At 41.4% G+C, this 16,101-nt stretch overlaps 1 protein-coding gene across 1 annotated transcript; it reads left to right on the top strand.

Moving 5' to 3' along the window:
• Positions 1-247: 247 nt before the first annotated feature.
• LOC124777735 (glycine-rich cell wall structural protein 1.8-like) lies at positions 248-9,358 on the top strand. The gene is made up of 2 exons (XM_047253236.1): positions 248-293; positions 8,601-9,358. The coding sequence occupies exons 1-2, from the start codon at positions 248-250 to the stop codon at positions 9,356-9,358; spliced, it is 804 nt and encodes a 267-aa protein (XP_047109192.1).
• Positions 9,359-16,101: the final 6,743 nt, after the last annotated feature.

Here is a 16,101-nt window from a genome sequence, read left to right as displayed (position 1 = left end):
GGTGTCCACCATGAGAACAGAGGTGGGCTGTAGGTATAATGGCCGAAACGAGCGCTGCTTGCCCTTACATTAGAAGCTCACGATGCAGACGACGAACGGGAAAGCACCCAGTAGGGCCATCCCACCTTATCTCCAGCCAAGTGATTATGGAGGAGCGCGCGCCGATTTCCTCGTTAAGCTTCCTCGTGAGCCCCCAATATAAGGGCCAGCAGCGTTCGCTTCGGTCACCACATCCACAGCCGCAGCCATGAGGTCCATCGTGCTGCTCCTGGCCACCGTCGCCGCCGTGCATGGTAAGCTGCCAGACGATCATTACGTCTACTCATACGGGACCTTCAAGCAGATATCTGACCAGTATTGAAATTTTAGAGGTATACGTCATAATACATTCGGAAGTGTTCATTAATATTAATGCACTTGCAACGAAGTTGTCAGAACCTTTAGTAGATATCCAAGCATCAACATTACTGGCAGTTTGTAGCGTATACTAACGCTTGATGTGAAATTGGAATCAAAAATACTAGAATCATAAACCGGAGAAAGAAAATTATAAATATTTTTAAGATGATTCTTTATTCGTTACTAACTTAATCCTCTTTAAAGCCAGATTCAGCCAAAGTGTGCAATTCCATTTGTTTATTTATTTTCTTACGCTATATTGGAGCAATACTGCAGGCTTATCGGCTTAGTCCTACGTTTAATTCGTGCAGACGTCGCTAAAATAGAGGTCAACTCGGAGATTAATCACTTAATCACTCGTAGAAGCAAGAATCAGCTGGATTTACATTTAATTAACAAACAGCCGAGATAATATGGCTCCTTCCGAAGACTTTTCCGTGAAGTATCTAATACAAGAAATAAAAAAGTCACATCGTATCAGAGATGGGCAGTTGTGCAACAACATTTGAAGATGGCTGTTTCCCAATTGAAGGTTAGAGAATCCAATTTTACTTAGTTAGAGATTTGTAAAAAAAACTTCAGGTTCTCGGGTTTTTTTCAATTCTTAAAATTCATCCTAATTGTACATTTTCTTTTAATTCACATAAATATTTTGCACTCGAAATGCCGAGTACTACGGAGACACATTGCCATACAAAATCATCAAGCGTCAAATCGAGTACTGGATTGGGTAAAGAATCTATAAAATTGCAAGCTTATCATTAGGTGAGAATATTCCGACAGATTATATATGTACCGGTGCATGAGATGTAGACCAAATTCTCTCTGAAGAAAATATTCCATTATAGTGTCCAAATATAGTATTCGTTTGGGACACAAGTTGATAGGGGTTTTATCTTGGAGGTTACTATTCCGGTTGCTAAGGGTTTTTTTATCGGTCAACATTTTTTATTTGTAGTCCACTATTGTTATTTACGTTTGTTAGCCGGCCAGTGTGGCCAAGCGGTTCTAGGCACTACAGTCGGGAACCGCGTGACTATTACGGTCGCAGGTTCGAATCCTGCCTCGGGCATGGGTGTGTGTGATGTCCTTCGGTTAGTTAGGTTTAAGTAGTTCTAAGTTCTAGGGGACTGATGAACTCAGACGTTAAGTCCCATAGCGCTCAGAGCCATTTGAAACATTTTTGCGTTTGTTATTTGGAGATAGCGAGTGGAGTTGTGGAGCCTGTAATATCAAGTGCCAAGTGGACAAATGGGAACATTTCCGACGTATTCTTAAGTTTGAGCTCGACAGTGGGGATAATGCCATTGGACAGAGCACGGCAATAAAATGGCTTTTCTCGTTTTAAGGAGAATCATTTTGACATTAGTGACTCTCCACGTTCAGGCAGACTTTCGGGATTTGATTAAGGTCGTTTAAATGCATTAATCTACAATGATCCACGTCAATGTACTCGATAATTGGCAAATGTGAAGAAGTGTGATCATTCTACCATCGTTGAGCGCTAACAAACCAGCAAATCCTCGTGCAAAGAGCTGCGCGCATCCATAAAAGATAACGTTATGCATCTGGTGGAACAGCGACGATGTGGTGTACTACGAATTACTTCTCGGAAGTAATTCTGGTAGGGTTTCGAGTTCCGATAAATAGGTCAGGTGTCCACTACACACAGGAGACGGCTACGCGGGTAGCAGGTGCTGTGTGGCGTGAACTGGGCGGTTTTTTAGGTTAGACAGTCTCGGGAAAGATCAAAAAGGGCTCCAGTCTCAAAGGGTACAGGGCAAAGAAACGACGAGAATCGACCAAGCAACAGTCGGTATTGTAGTTGTAAATTGTCGTAGCTGTGTTGGGAAAGTACCAGAGCTTCAAGCCCTGATATAAAATAAAGCACTGAAGCTGAAATCGTTGTAGGAACAGAAAGCTGGCTAAAGCCGGAGATAAATTCTGCCGCAATTTTTACAGAAGCGCAAACCGTGTTCGGAAAGGATAGATTAAATAAAGTAGGTGGTGGTGTGTTTGTTGGTAGTAGTTTATCTTGTAGTGAAGTTGAAATAGATAGTTCCTGAGAATTACTGTGGGTAGAGGTTATACTCAACACCCGTACCAAAGTAATAATTGGCTCCTTCTACCGACCCCCCGACTAATATGAAAGAAAACTTGTATCTCATTACAAATAAGTACCCCACTCATAGAGTTATAATTGGTGGAGACTTCAATCTACCCTCGATTTGTTGGCGAAAGTACATGTTCAAAGTCGGTGGTAGACAAAAAAGATCTTCCGAAATTGTACTAAATGCTTTCTCTGAGAATTACTTTGAACAATTAGTTCATGAGCCCACACGAATTGTAAGTGGTTGCGAAAACACACTTGACCTCTTAGCCACAAATAATCCTGGTCTAACAGAGAGAGTAATGACAGATACAGGGATTAGTGACACAAGGTCATTGTAGCGAGGCTCAAAACCATATCAACCAAAACCACTAAAAATAAACGCAAAATATATCTATTTAAATCAGCAGATAAAAATTCACTTGATGCCTTCCTAAGAGAGAGTCTCCATTCCTTCCAAGCTAATTATGTAAGTGTAGACCAGATATGGCTCAAATTCAAAGATACAGTATCGACAGCAATAGACAGATTCATATCACATAAGTTGATAAGAAACGGGACTGATAAACCATGGTACACGAAGCACGTCAGAACACTGTTGCAGAAGCAACGAAAAAAGCATGCCAAATTCAGAGGAACGCAAAATCCCCAAGACTGGCTTAGTTTCACGGAAGCTCGAAAATTAATGAAGGCATCAATGCGAGATCCATTTAATAGTTTCCACAATCAAACATTGTCTCAAAATATGGTAGAAAACCCAGAGAGATTCTGGTCGTATGTAAAGTACACCAGTGGCAAAAACAGTCAATACCGTCACTGCGCAATAGCGATGGAAATGTTACCGATGATGGTGCCACTAAAGCGGAGTTACTAAATACAGTTTTCCGTAATTCCTTCAAAAAAGAAGACGACGTAAATATTCCAGAATTCGAAACCAGAACAGCTGTTAGCATGAGTGACATAAAAGTAGATACCGTAGGTGTTGCGAAGAAGCTCAAATCACTTAAGAAAGGCAAGTCTTCCGGCCCAGATGGTATACCAGTCAGGTTCTTTCCAGAGTATGCAGACACAATAGTGCCTTTGTTAGCAATCATATACAACCGCTCACATGACGAGAGCCTGGAGAGTAGCACAGATCACACTAATATTCAAGAAAGGAAATAGGAGTAAACCATTGAATTACAGACCCATATCACTGACCTCAATTTGCGGTAGGATTTTGGAGCATATACTGTACTCGAACATTATGAATAACCTTGAAGAAAATGACTTATTGATACATAACCAACACGGATTCAGAAAATATCGTTCTTGTGCAACACAGCTATTTCTTTACTCCCGTGAAGTAATGAGTGCTGCTGACATGGGATCTCATATCGATTCCATATCCCTAGATTTCCAGAAGGCTTTTGATACCGTGCCTCACAAGCGACTATTAATCAAATTGCGTGCATATGGAGCATCGTCTCACTTGTGTGTCTGGATTCGTGATTTCCTCTCAGAGATGTCACAGTTCGTAGTGATAGACGGTAAATCATCGAGTAGAACAGAAGTGATATCTGGCGTTCCGCAAGGTAGTATCATAGGCCCTCTGCTGTTCCTGATTTACATAAATGATATAGGTGATAATCTGATCACCCCCCTTAGATTGCAGATGACGCTGTAATTTACCGCCTAGTAAAATTATCAGACGATCAATGCCAATTACAAAATGATCTACAGAGAATTTCTGTATGGTGCGAAAAGTGGCAATTGGCACTAAACAAAGAAAAGTGCGAGGTCATCCACATGGGTACTAAAAGAAATCCGATAAATTTTGGGTATACGATAAATCGCACAAATCTAAGGGCTGTCAATTCAATTACAATTACGAGCAACTTAAATTGGAAAGACCACATAGATAATATTGTGGGGAAATCGAAAGAAAGACTGCGCTTTGTTGGCAGAACACTTAGAAGATGGGACAAACCCACTAAAGGGATAGCCTACATTACAATTATCCGTACTCTGGTGGGATATTGCTGTGCGGTATGGTATCCTTACCAGGTAGGATTGACGGAAGACATCGAAAAAGTGCAAAGAAGGGCAGCTCGTTTCGTGTTATCGGGCAATAGGCGTGAGTGTGTCACTGATATGACACGCGAGGTGAGGTGGCAGTCACTGAAACAAAGGCGGTGAGATCTATTTACGAAATTTCAATCGCCAACTTTCTCTTCAGAATGCGAAAATATTTTGTTGACACCCACCCACGTAGGGAGAAATGATCATCATAATAAAATAAGAGAAATAAGAGCTCGAACGGAAAAAATTAGGTGTTCCTTTATCCCACGCGCCATTCGAGAGTGGAATGGTAGAGAAGTAGCATGAAAATGGTTCGATGAGCCGTCTGCCTGGCACTTAAGTGTGAATTGCAGAGTAACCATGTAGATGTAGATATAGATTCTGACATTACTGTCAACAGCTGAGACGTCTTTCAGACGCAGTCCGAGAACAACGATCAGAAAAGCTGCATGAAGTGGTGCTACTCCACGATAACACCCACCCGCATTCTACTGAACCGACAAAAATCACTATACAGGACTTAGGTTGGGAAGTCATTCCGCATCCGCCTTATTCACCTGATCATGGGCCCTCAAATTTTCACTTTTTGCGCTCTTTGTCGAACAGCCTTCAAGAACTTTCTTTGCGGATAGGAATGCTCTACGAACATGGATCGACAAGTTCTTTGCCTCAAAACCACGTGATTTCTGCAGTCGCGGAATCTAAAATTTATCCCAGCGTTGAAAATGAAGGGTAATATGTTACTGATGACTAATGTCTCCCTTATGTATATCTGTCTTACGTAAAAACATTACGAACTTACCTACCAACGTAATATTTAGATAGTGTTGCAGTTCATTATCATCAAGGCCTGTGTTTTAATTTAAAACGCTCGGCCCGTAACTAACGCTCATATTTACAAAGTTACAATTTCTCCTGTCCTTCTAGCGTTGATGATGACTATTAGAGTCCGGTCGCGTTTTCAGCCTGATTATCGTGTCGTCGACGTAGCTCCCCAATAATCACCACGTGCTCCTTGTGCACTGTACGTCCATACGTCAGGAACACCTGATAATGTTAGTGAGGCATGTCAACCAAATATTGCGCCAGACAGACGGGCACAGGTCATCCAGCTTAAAACTCGGGAAGACACAAATCATCGTTTACGAATATAACTTCTTACCTATAACCAAGCAGGGGAATTTTACTTCGAAACCAATGATCTCTGTGTTCGCCTACGTTAATATGCAAATGTGATATAAATACAAGTCCATCACTGTCCTTCTGTAATACTTTGTTACAAGATTTTCTTAAATATTTCTACCTGAAAAATAAGAAGGCAACCTGCACCTTGGCTAACTAAAAAACTAAAATAGCTCATGAACATCACGGACGCTGCCTATCAGGCATTCGAACTGAAGTGAGCCCTGAAAATCATATTGCTTACAAGCACAAGCCGAACAGTCAGTCAGGTTGTGAGAAATAAAAAATTCAGGAATGTCCCATACAATATCTGACAATAGAAATAGTCCGACTGTCCTATGGAGAAAACGTGCATGGTCTTGATATAGACAAAGTAAAAGCTGCAGCTGATCCGACTGTCCCAGCCGAAGAACTGAACTTCACATTACCTACAAACACAATTTAACCACAAACGAAACAGAGATTCATTGAATACTTCACGGGGGTAAATGACTGTAGCCATGAAAAACTCTACTTGAAACATGTTACTTGCAGCACCGTCAGGAAAGCGATCATGTGTATCGGATCAACATCTATCTACTGGACACGATGACATTACAGTTCCAACGATGGAGCTTATTTTTCACTCACTACTGTGTTCTATAACATTTATCTTCAACGACTCCTTAACCAGAAGTGTTTTCCCTGCAGACACCAGTGTAACATCTCCAACAGGACCATTTGTAGTAAAGCACTGTTAAAGTGCTGGTTTTTTTTTTGTTTTTTTGTTTTTTTTTTTTTTACATAGCATGTGCTTAATAATGTAAGGCGAAATTAATGGCTGCAGCACTTTCATACAGATTAAACGCAGTGTCCATTATAAATATAGTTTGGCAATGGAGGTAAAAGAAGTATTTAATTGCTACAATTTATGCTTATTAATCTGAAGACAAGCAAAACCGAAAAGTCTCACAAGAAAATAAATAGCTAATGAATACCGGGTGATCAAAAAGTCAGTATAATTTGAAAAGTGAATAAATCACAGAATAATGTAGATAGAGAGGTACAAATTGACACACATGCTTGGAATGACATGGGGTTTTATTAGAACCAAAAAAATACAAAAGTTTCAAAAAAAGGCGATCAGAATAGCAATAATTAGCATAACAAAGTAAGACCAAATAAAGATGATGTTCTTTACAGAAAATGCTCAATATGTCCACCATCATTCCTCAAGAATAGCTGTAGTCGAGGAATAATGTTGTGAACAGCACTGCAAAGCATGTCCGGAGTTATGGTGAGGTATTGGCGTCGGATTTTGTCTTTAACCATCCCTAGAGATGTTGGTCGATCACGGTACACTTGTGACTTCGGGTAACCCCAAAGCCAATAATCGAACGGACTGAGGTCTGGGGACCTGGGAGGCCAAGCATGACGAAAGTGGCGGCTGAGCACACGATCATCACCAAACGACGTGCGCAAGAGATCTTTCACGCGTCTAGCAATATGGGGTGGAGCACCATCCTGCATAAACATCGTACGTTCCAGCAGGTGTTTATCAGCCAGGCTGGAGATGATGCGATTCTGTAACATATAGGCGTATCTCTCACCTGTCACGGTAGCAGTTACAAAACCAGAGTCACGTATTTCCTCGAAGAAAAAAGGCCCGATAACGGTAGATGTGGTAAATCCAACCCATACTGTGACTTTCTCGTCGTGCAATAGAGTTTCCACGACAGTTCTAGGATTTTCGGTAGCCCAAATTCTGCATTTGTGGGCGTTGACAGACCCTCGGAGTGTGAAATGAGCTTCGTCGGCCCACAACACGTTATTCAACCAATTGTCATCTCCCGCCATCTTTTGAAACGCCGACACCGCAAATGCCCTCCGCCTCACTGAATCGCCAAGTAACAGTTCAAGATGCCGATGCGTTTTGTACGGATAGCATCGGAGGGTACGCCTCAGTGCCAACAAAACAGTACTGTATGGAATGCCGGTGCAGCTGCACGAGCGCTGACTTCCCCGTGCATAGACGAACCCGCTACAGTCTCCATTTCTTCCTGACCTGTCTCAGCAGCATTACGCCTTGTGCTCGGTCGGCCACTACGGGGCCTATCGTGTAAACAACCCGTGGCTTCGAACTTCGAAATCATTCTCGCCACAACGGACCTTTACCGTTCGAGTCCCCTTCCTATGGAGACAGGATCGTAACGCTGAACTAGCACATTCCCCATTCTGATAACACAGCTTCACTAAAAGCACCTTTTCAAGTAACGTCAACATGCTGTGACTGCTCGCGCATCTGATTCTCTCTCTCATTACAGCTCCTTTTATACACACTTGTCATGCGCAGTCACTGGCGTTTTGGCCGGCCGGTGTGGCCGTGCGGTTCTGGGCGCTTCAGTCTGGAGCCGCGTGACCGCTACGGTCGCAGGTTAGAATCATGACTTGAGCATGGCTGTGTCTGATGTCCTTAGGTTAGTTAGGTTTAAGTAGTTCTAAGTTCTAGGGGACTAATGACCACAGATGTTAAGTCCCATATTGCTCAGAGCATTTGAACCATTTGAACCACTGACGTTTTGCTGTCCAGCGCCATCTGTCGGACATTCTGTGAACTTTTTTTGGTTCTAATAAAACCCCATGTCATTCCAAGCATGTGTGTCAATTTTTACCCCTCTATCTACATTATTCCGTGGTTTATTAAGTTTTCAAATTTATGCTGACTTTTTGATCACCTGGTACATATTTATTATGTTTCCACAATTATTTGCATCTATTAGTGCAACTCATACATGATTAATGTACAAAAAGTTACAGATGTAAAGAGAAAAACCAATCAAATGTGTAATATGTAAATCTTTATTTACAGCTGGAGCACTGGATGAAGCAGATCATGAGGGTGTCAGCATTGCAAAGCGACACGCCCTCTACGGCTTGGGGCTGGCTGATTCTGCCGCCCAGGCGCAGGCCCAGGCACAGGCCGCTGGGCTCGGGGGTGGATACTACGGTGGGGGTGGAGCTGCACTGAGCCAGGCACAGGCACAGGCGCAGGCTGCTGGGCTGGGCGGCGGCTATCACGGCATCTGGAAGCGACACGCCCTCTATGGCTTGGGGTTGGCTGATTCTGCTGCCCAGGCACAGGCCCAGGCACAGGCCGCTGGGCTCGGGGGTGGATACTACGGTGGTGGTGGAGCTGCACTGAGCCAGGCACAGGCACAGGCGCAGGCTGCTGGGTTGGGTGGTGGTTACCATGGCATCTGGAAGAGACACGCCCTCTATGGCTTGGGGTTGGCTGAGTCTGCTGCCCAAGCACAGGCCCAGGCACAGGCCGTTGGGCTCGGGGGTGGATACTACGGTGGGGGTGGAGCTGCACTGAGCCAGGCACAGGCACAGGCGCAGGCTGCTGGGCTGGGTGGTGGCTACCATGGCATCTGGAAGAGACACGCCCTCTACGGCTTGGGGCTGGCTGAGTCTGCTGCCCAGGCACAGGCCCAGGCTCAGGCTGCTGGGCTCGGGGGTGGATACTACGGTGGGGGCGGAGCTGCACTCAGCCAGGCACAAGCACAAGCGCAGGCCGCTGGGCTGGGTGGTGGCTACCACGGCATCTGGAAGCGACACGCCCCCTAAGGTTTTGGGCTAGCCGACTCCATCACCTAGGCACAGGTCCAGGCACTGGATGCCATGCTGGGTGGTGGATACTGCAGTGTGGGTGGCGCCACCTCCAGTCTGGCTCAGGCACAGATACAGGCTGCCATCGTGAGAGATTCGACTGGTGGTGGCTGGCGTCCTGTTCCTTCACTGGCTCCTAACTGTGGGAGGCAAAATACATGAAATAAAAGAGAGTGCACTGCTACATCTGTCTTCCTTATTTCACTGACTCCTATATGTCTCAGCACCTGACACTGTTAAGTGAACAGCAACAATTTAACTGTCATTTTATAAGCAAGATTTATACTCCTCTCTCTGCATTGAACGGGTAGGTGATTACCAAGTGCCATCTAAGTCACATACATTTAATTTATGGTGAGCTTCTTCTTCTCCTGTCACTATAGTGGTGTGGTGTTCAAGGAATGCTGTAAGGTACAGGAACTAGGCAACATTTGCATATTGAGGTAATGCCTGCCACTCTACTATTTAAAGTAACACACTGTTGGTGGAATTTGACTTATGTTCTTAAAAGTTAATATTCTTGGCTGCATTGTTCACATCCATGGATTAGAATCTTTCTCACAACCATATCACTTAAGTCTAGCAACTCATTCCTCAAGAGTGAATGATATTTGGTCTGTTATGATAGCCACTCATTTCAGCTTCAGACATCACAGCTTGCAATCAGTATACATAGCACAACACAGACTTTTCACAATTAATTATCAGTTCACAGTGCAATACGTATTCACAAAGTAGACTCACCATGAATGTAACTCACTCCACCCCTAATACACTGACAGAACAAGAAAATCTAAACACCAAAAAATAATTAATGTAGAGTAATGAAATTTCGAGGATATGTTTTCCTAGCTAACATACTGCATGGGGGCTCAATTAAATATGATTGAAAGAACTTTTTAAATTTTTCGTTGCTGTATGTCCGATTACGATATGTCTCGTAATCGGTTGGCCCTGACTAGTATTATTACGCTATCTGACTGCAATGAACAACAACAAAGAATGAAATGAAAATTTTCGTTAACACAATTAATTAATTAAGTCCCCAGCAACTATAAAACCTACGAAGCCAACAAAGCACAAGTGTAGCTGTTCTGTATGTGGTAGTGTGACTCAACGTACACATCTGGCACGGTTCTTCTTCAACAAGACAAGAATTTTTAAATACCAATTATGCTGACGTTATAAAAGAAAATTACAAATACTACAATTGCGTAAGGAAAGCAGAATTAAACTCTAATACAAGAACACACGCCAGATGCTTTGTTGACTGAACCTGTAATGACGCATTATTTAAAACATGGAATTAATGAAAAAAACACGCAATATCTTACCTTCATATGTATTGACGAAAAGCATCTGATCGTTACAGTATTTCCATTAGAATAACATCTGCTATCTCTCCCATCAAATAACTGCATAAAACATGGAACAACACTCTCCACTATCACATCTCACTCCGACTTCACGACAAGCAGTGTGCACCACAACTTCTCGGCAAGAACTGCCTGCCGCTACCTCTCAATAATCACTCTCTGCTACAACATCTCAACACAGACTACCACGAGACCTCGACAGGCACTGACTACTACGAGCTCTCTCCAAGCACTGACTGCTACGAGTTCTTAACAGGCACTGACTGCTACGAGCTCACTCCAAGCACTGACTTCTACGAGTTCTTAACAGGCACTCACTACTACGAGCTCTCGACAAGCACTGTGGAGGCGGCTTAATAATACTCTTTGGCGCAATCTCTGGCGCAGTGGCTCAGTGTAGCCACCTTTCATATGCCCCTCCTCCACAGGCCAGAATTTGATGGTTTTTTGCCAGCATTGGTGGTGAAAATACCACCAAATTCGTTCACAAAAATACAGACAAAAATAAAAGATAATATTAATACCTAAATATCACGTAATTAGTTAAAATTTTGGCTTTGCACTGACCTTTCAATAACCTAATATATAAAATACAGTAGGCAATACAAATTCTTTTCATACATGTGGCTTTACATAATAGTTTACACAATACATAAAAAATCAGTTTATACAAATGTTCACATAAAATACTTTTAATGATTAGTTTATACAAAAAAAAGGACACCAACAGGTAACATCTTTTCAATAAAAGCAGTCCATCAGTGGCACCCAGTAAAGTTTAGCAGGTACAGACACCAACAAGTGACATCACCGCCTCCACAGTGCCTGTTAAGAACTCGTAGTAGTCAGTGCGTGGGCAGAGCTCGTAGAAGTCAGTGCTTGGAGAGAACTCGTAGAAGTCAGTGCTTGTCGAGAGCTCGTAGTAGTCAGTCCGTGGGCAGAGCTCGTAGAAGACAGTTCGTGTTGAGATGTGCTAGTGGGCAAGGCTTGTCGAGATGTTGTAGTAAGGAGTGTTTGTTCCATGTTTTATCCAGTTATTTGATGGGAGAGATAGCAGATGTTATTCTAATAAAGATATTGTAATGATCAGAGTGCATTTCGTCAATATATATGAAGGTAAAATAACAGAACGTGCATGGGGGCTTAATTAAATAAGATTGAAAATATTTTTAGATTTTTTAGTATTTAGTAAGTCCGATTACGCAAATCTCGTAAACGGTAGGCCCTGACCAGTATTATTACGCTATCTGACTGCAAAGAACAACAACAAGAATGAAATGAAATTTTTCGTTAACACAATTAATTAATTAAGTCCCCAGCAACTATAAAACCTACGAAACCAATAAGCACAAGAGTAACTGTTCTGTGTGTGGGAGTGTGACTCAACGTACACATCTGGCACGGTTCTTCTTCAACAAGACAAGAAATTTTAAATACCATTTATACTGAAGTAACTAAAGGAAATAAAAATACCATAATTACTCAAGAAAACCAGAATTACACTCTAATACAAGAACACAAGCCAGATGCTTTGTTGACTGAACCTGTAATGATGCATTATTTGAGACACACAAATAATAAAAGAACATAGTGGTTTTTACCTTCATATATATATTGACGAAATGCACTCTGATCATTACAGTATTTCCATTAGAATAACATCTGCTATCTCTCTCATCAAATAACTGCATAAAACATGGAACAAGCACTCCTAACTACAACATCTCGACAAGCCTTGCCCACTCGCACATCTCAACACGAACTGTCTTCTACGAGCTCTGCCCACGCACTGACTACTACGAGTTCTCTCCAAGCACTGTCCTCTACGAGCTCTCGACAAGCATTGACTACCACGAGCTCTCTCCAAGCACTGTGGAGGGGGCTTAATAATACTCTCTGGCGCAATCTCTGGCGCAGTGGCTCAGTGTAGCCACCTTTCATATGCCCCTCCTCCACAGGCCAGAATTTGATGGTATTTTTGCCAGCATTGGTGGTGAAAATACCACCAAATTCGTCCAGAAAAATACAAACAAAAATAAAAGATAATATTAATACCTAAATATCACATAATTAGTTAAAATTTTCGCTTTGCACTGACCTTTCAATAACCTAGTATATAAAATACAGTAGGCAATACAAATTCTTTTCATACATGTGGCTTTACATAATAGTTCACACAATACACAAAAAATCAGTTTATACAAATGTTCACATAAATTGCTTTCAATGATTAGTTTATACAAAAAAAAAGGACACCAACAAGTGACATCATTTCAGTAGAAGCAGTCCATCAGTTGCACCCAGCAATGTTGAGCAGGTGCAGACAGCAACAAGTGACTTCATTTCAGTAGAAGCAGTCCATCAGTTGCACCCAGCAATGTTGAGCAGGTGCAGACACCAACAAGTGACATCATTTCAGTAGAAGCAGTCCATCAGTTGCACCCAGCAATGTTGAGCAGGTGCAGACACCAACAAGTGACATCATTTCAGTAGAAGCAGTCCATCAGTTGCACCCAGCAATGTTGAGCAGGTGCAGACACCAACAAGTGACATCATTTCAGTAGAAGCAGTCCATCAGTTGCACCCAGCAATGTTGAGAGCAGGTGCAGACACCAACAAGTGACATCATTTCAGTAGAAGCAGACAATCAGTTGAACCCAGCAATGTTGAGCAGGTGCAGACACCAACAAGTGACATCATTTCAGTAGAAGCAGTCAATCAGTTGCACCCAGCAATGTTGAGCAGGTGCAGACACCGACAAGTGACATCATTTCAGTAGAAGCATTTCCATCTGTGGCACCCAGTAAAGTTGAAGAGGTACACACAGCAACAAGTCACATTAGTTCAGTAGAAGCAGTCCATCAGTGGCACCCAGCAATGTTGAGTAGGTGCAGACAGCAACAAGTGACTTCATTTCAGTAGAAGCAATCCATCAGTGGCACCCAGCAATGTTGAGCAGGTGCAGACACCGGCAAGTGACATCATTTCCATAGAAGTAGTCCATCAGTTGCACCTAGCAATGATGAGCAGGTCCAGAGAGCAGTCCATGATATTCACTATCACTGATCACACAGTTCATAAGCAGAAATTAATCATTCCTAAGTGTCACACATTATGTTGAAAAAGTGCAGGTAACAGTTCATAATATTTACCATCACTAATCACAGGCATGAACAATAGTTTGAATGCACATACAAATGCTTTTACACTAAACATACAAATCATAACAATCACACAAATGATGTCAGATAATTTTCATATTAACTATTACAAATACTCAAATATCAGTAAACCTATAATATTTATGGGTGTCAGTGCAAGCCACTACAAACAAATAAAATAATATTTACGAGATAGGTGGGTAGGATTAGGAAAGGAAAACACACAAAACACACTCATTCATCTTTCATCCACATTAAGTACTACTGTGTAATTGAATGGTGTTAACTGTGTAAATGTAATTCTGTCAAAATCTGATGTTCATCATGTGTATCAAGTAGTAGTGGCAGCAATGTATAACAGTCAATAATAGTTAGGTCAACGTCATAGTCATCATGTCAAGACCAATGTTTGCCAAGCCAGATCAAATGTACTGTTGTTGAACAACTGTCAGTGAGCCAAGATATGCAAATACTTCCTCTCTTCAAAAAAAAGTATATACTGCTTAGTGATTTAACAAACTGTGTGTATAGACCATCTTCCTTCTACTTTAGTGTTCTAGTCTGCTATCTTCATCCTCCTTGTTCCATAAGACCAACAAAAAAAAAAAAAAATATGCATCCTACTTACTTTACCTCTTATATACGAAAACTCCAATAATCATCAGCATCACATAATCTCAATAATACCTCTTCAATACGTCGATACATATAAACCTTATCATCAATATCATTTACTTTACCTCTTGTCCACAAAAAGTCCAATAATCATCAACTTCACATAATCTCAATAATACCTCAATAATACCTCTTCAATATGTCGATACATATAAACCTTAGTACCAATATCATTTCACTTCCATAACAACTCTTTCCTCTAGTCAGTCTCCTCGAACAAGTACAGATAAAATCCTGATGCAAACCTCATCATCCCATACAATCCGAAGACACACTGTCAACACACAACCTCTGTGTAATCCATCTAACCCAAATCTTCTACTCATTATGAATTATAAAGAAAAGAAAAGCATACATGACCTCTAACAGACTTAGTTCGGATAACTCTCAGTAATTAAGTACGATTACGGAATGTGAATGATCACAATATTTCACAGTGTGTACATCACTTCAAGAATTATGGCAGAAGCAAACATGTGGAGTATTTCTTGTGTCAAGTGTCACTTCCTATTTCAATTGCTCACGAAAAATGCAGTGTAATAACTGTCAATGGTCTAAACCTAGTTTTGGTATGTCATGTCGTTAGCTTCCTTCCTATTAGCATAAAGTTATACAGCTTCCATAAAACCTCCAGCTCATGTGACTTCAACGAAGTTCTTTGTACCAATGTCGTTCGTCGAATTATAGCAGTTCATTTTCTTATCTTAAAAATATAAGGCACTGAGCGTAAGCAAAACAAGCAATAGCGAGTAAATATACCAGTAGAGAACAGAATGTCAACAAGTGGATGCAGCACAATTCTTACAACGAGGCTCTGCCAAGCAAACAATCTATAATTAATACAATAGTGTGACCTAAACTCTATGTTCATACACAGTATATCAGCATTTCTATACACCAAATTAAAGAGTAGTTATGACAACAAACAGAAACGTATAAATATGCAATCCATACGCATAGCAGCAAACAGGTCATTAGCATCATATCAGCATAAGCAAATAAATGTTCATATGTAATCTTAATAAGTAAACATGAAGGCGCAAGCAGGTAAATCACAAAGTATAACTTACATACATATCACAGTCAGCACAATTAATCAGGTTACAATTATAATTTAAATAAATAAGCACAGCAGGCACATATTTAAAAAGTATGACATCAGTGAAAAAGCAGTGCAGCCAAGCGATGCATAATATATACAAATAACAATCCTGTTCATTAATAAAACATTGACAAAAATCAGTAAATGTACGCAAGCACGTCGCTTCACACGTAAATACATAGAACATGAAATTAGCACAAGGTATGAATCACGTAATCGCGAGCAGCAAATTACGTCTAAAGTACGTACCTAAGTGGAAATATGTTACCTGAAAAATAAACTCAATTAATAGTTACCCTTTTTAGTTTATTAGTTTCTTCTTCGAAATTACATTCTTCCTGAAAATTTCTCGATAGCAAGTCCTCTTAACGTCGGAGACACACAGAA

Source organism: Schistocerca piceifrons, chromosome 1 (assembly GCF_021461385.2).
Source record: "Schistocerca piceifrons isolate TAMUIC-IGC-003096 chromosome 1, iqSchPice1.1, whole genome shotgun sequence".
NCBI lineage: Eukaryota > Metazoa > Arthropoda > Insecta > Orthoptera > Acrididae > Schistocerca > Schistocerca piceifrons.
Note: the sequence above shows the minus strand (reverse complement) of the source record. Positions and strands in the feature narration are given on the sequence as shown.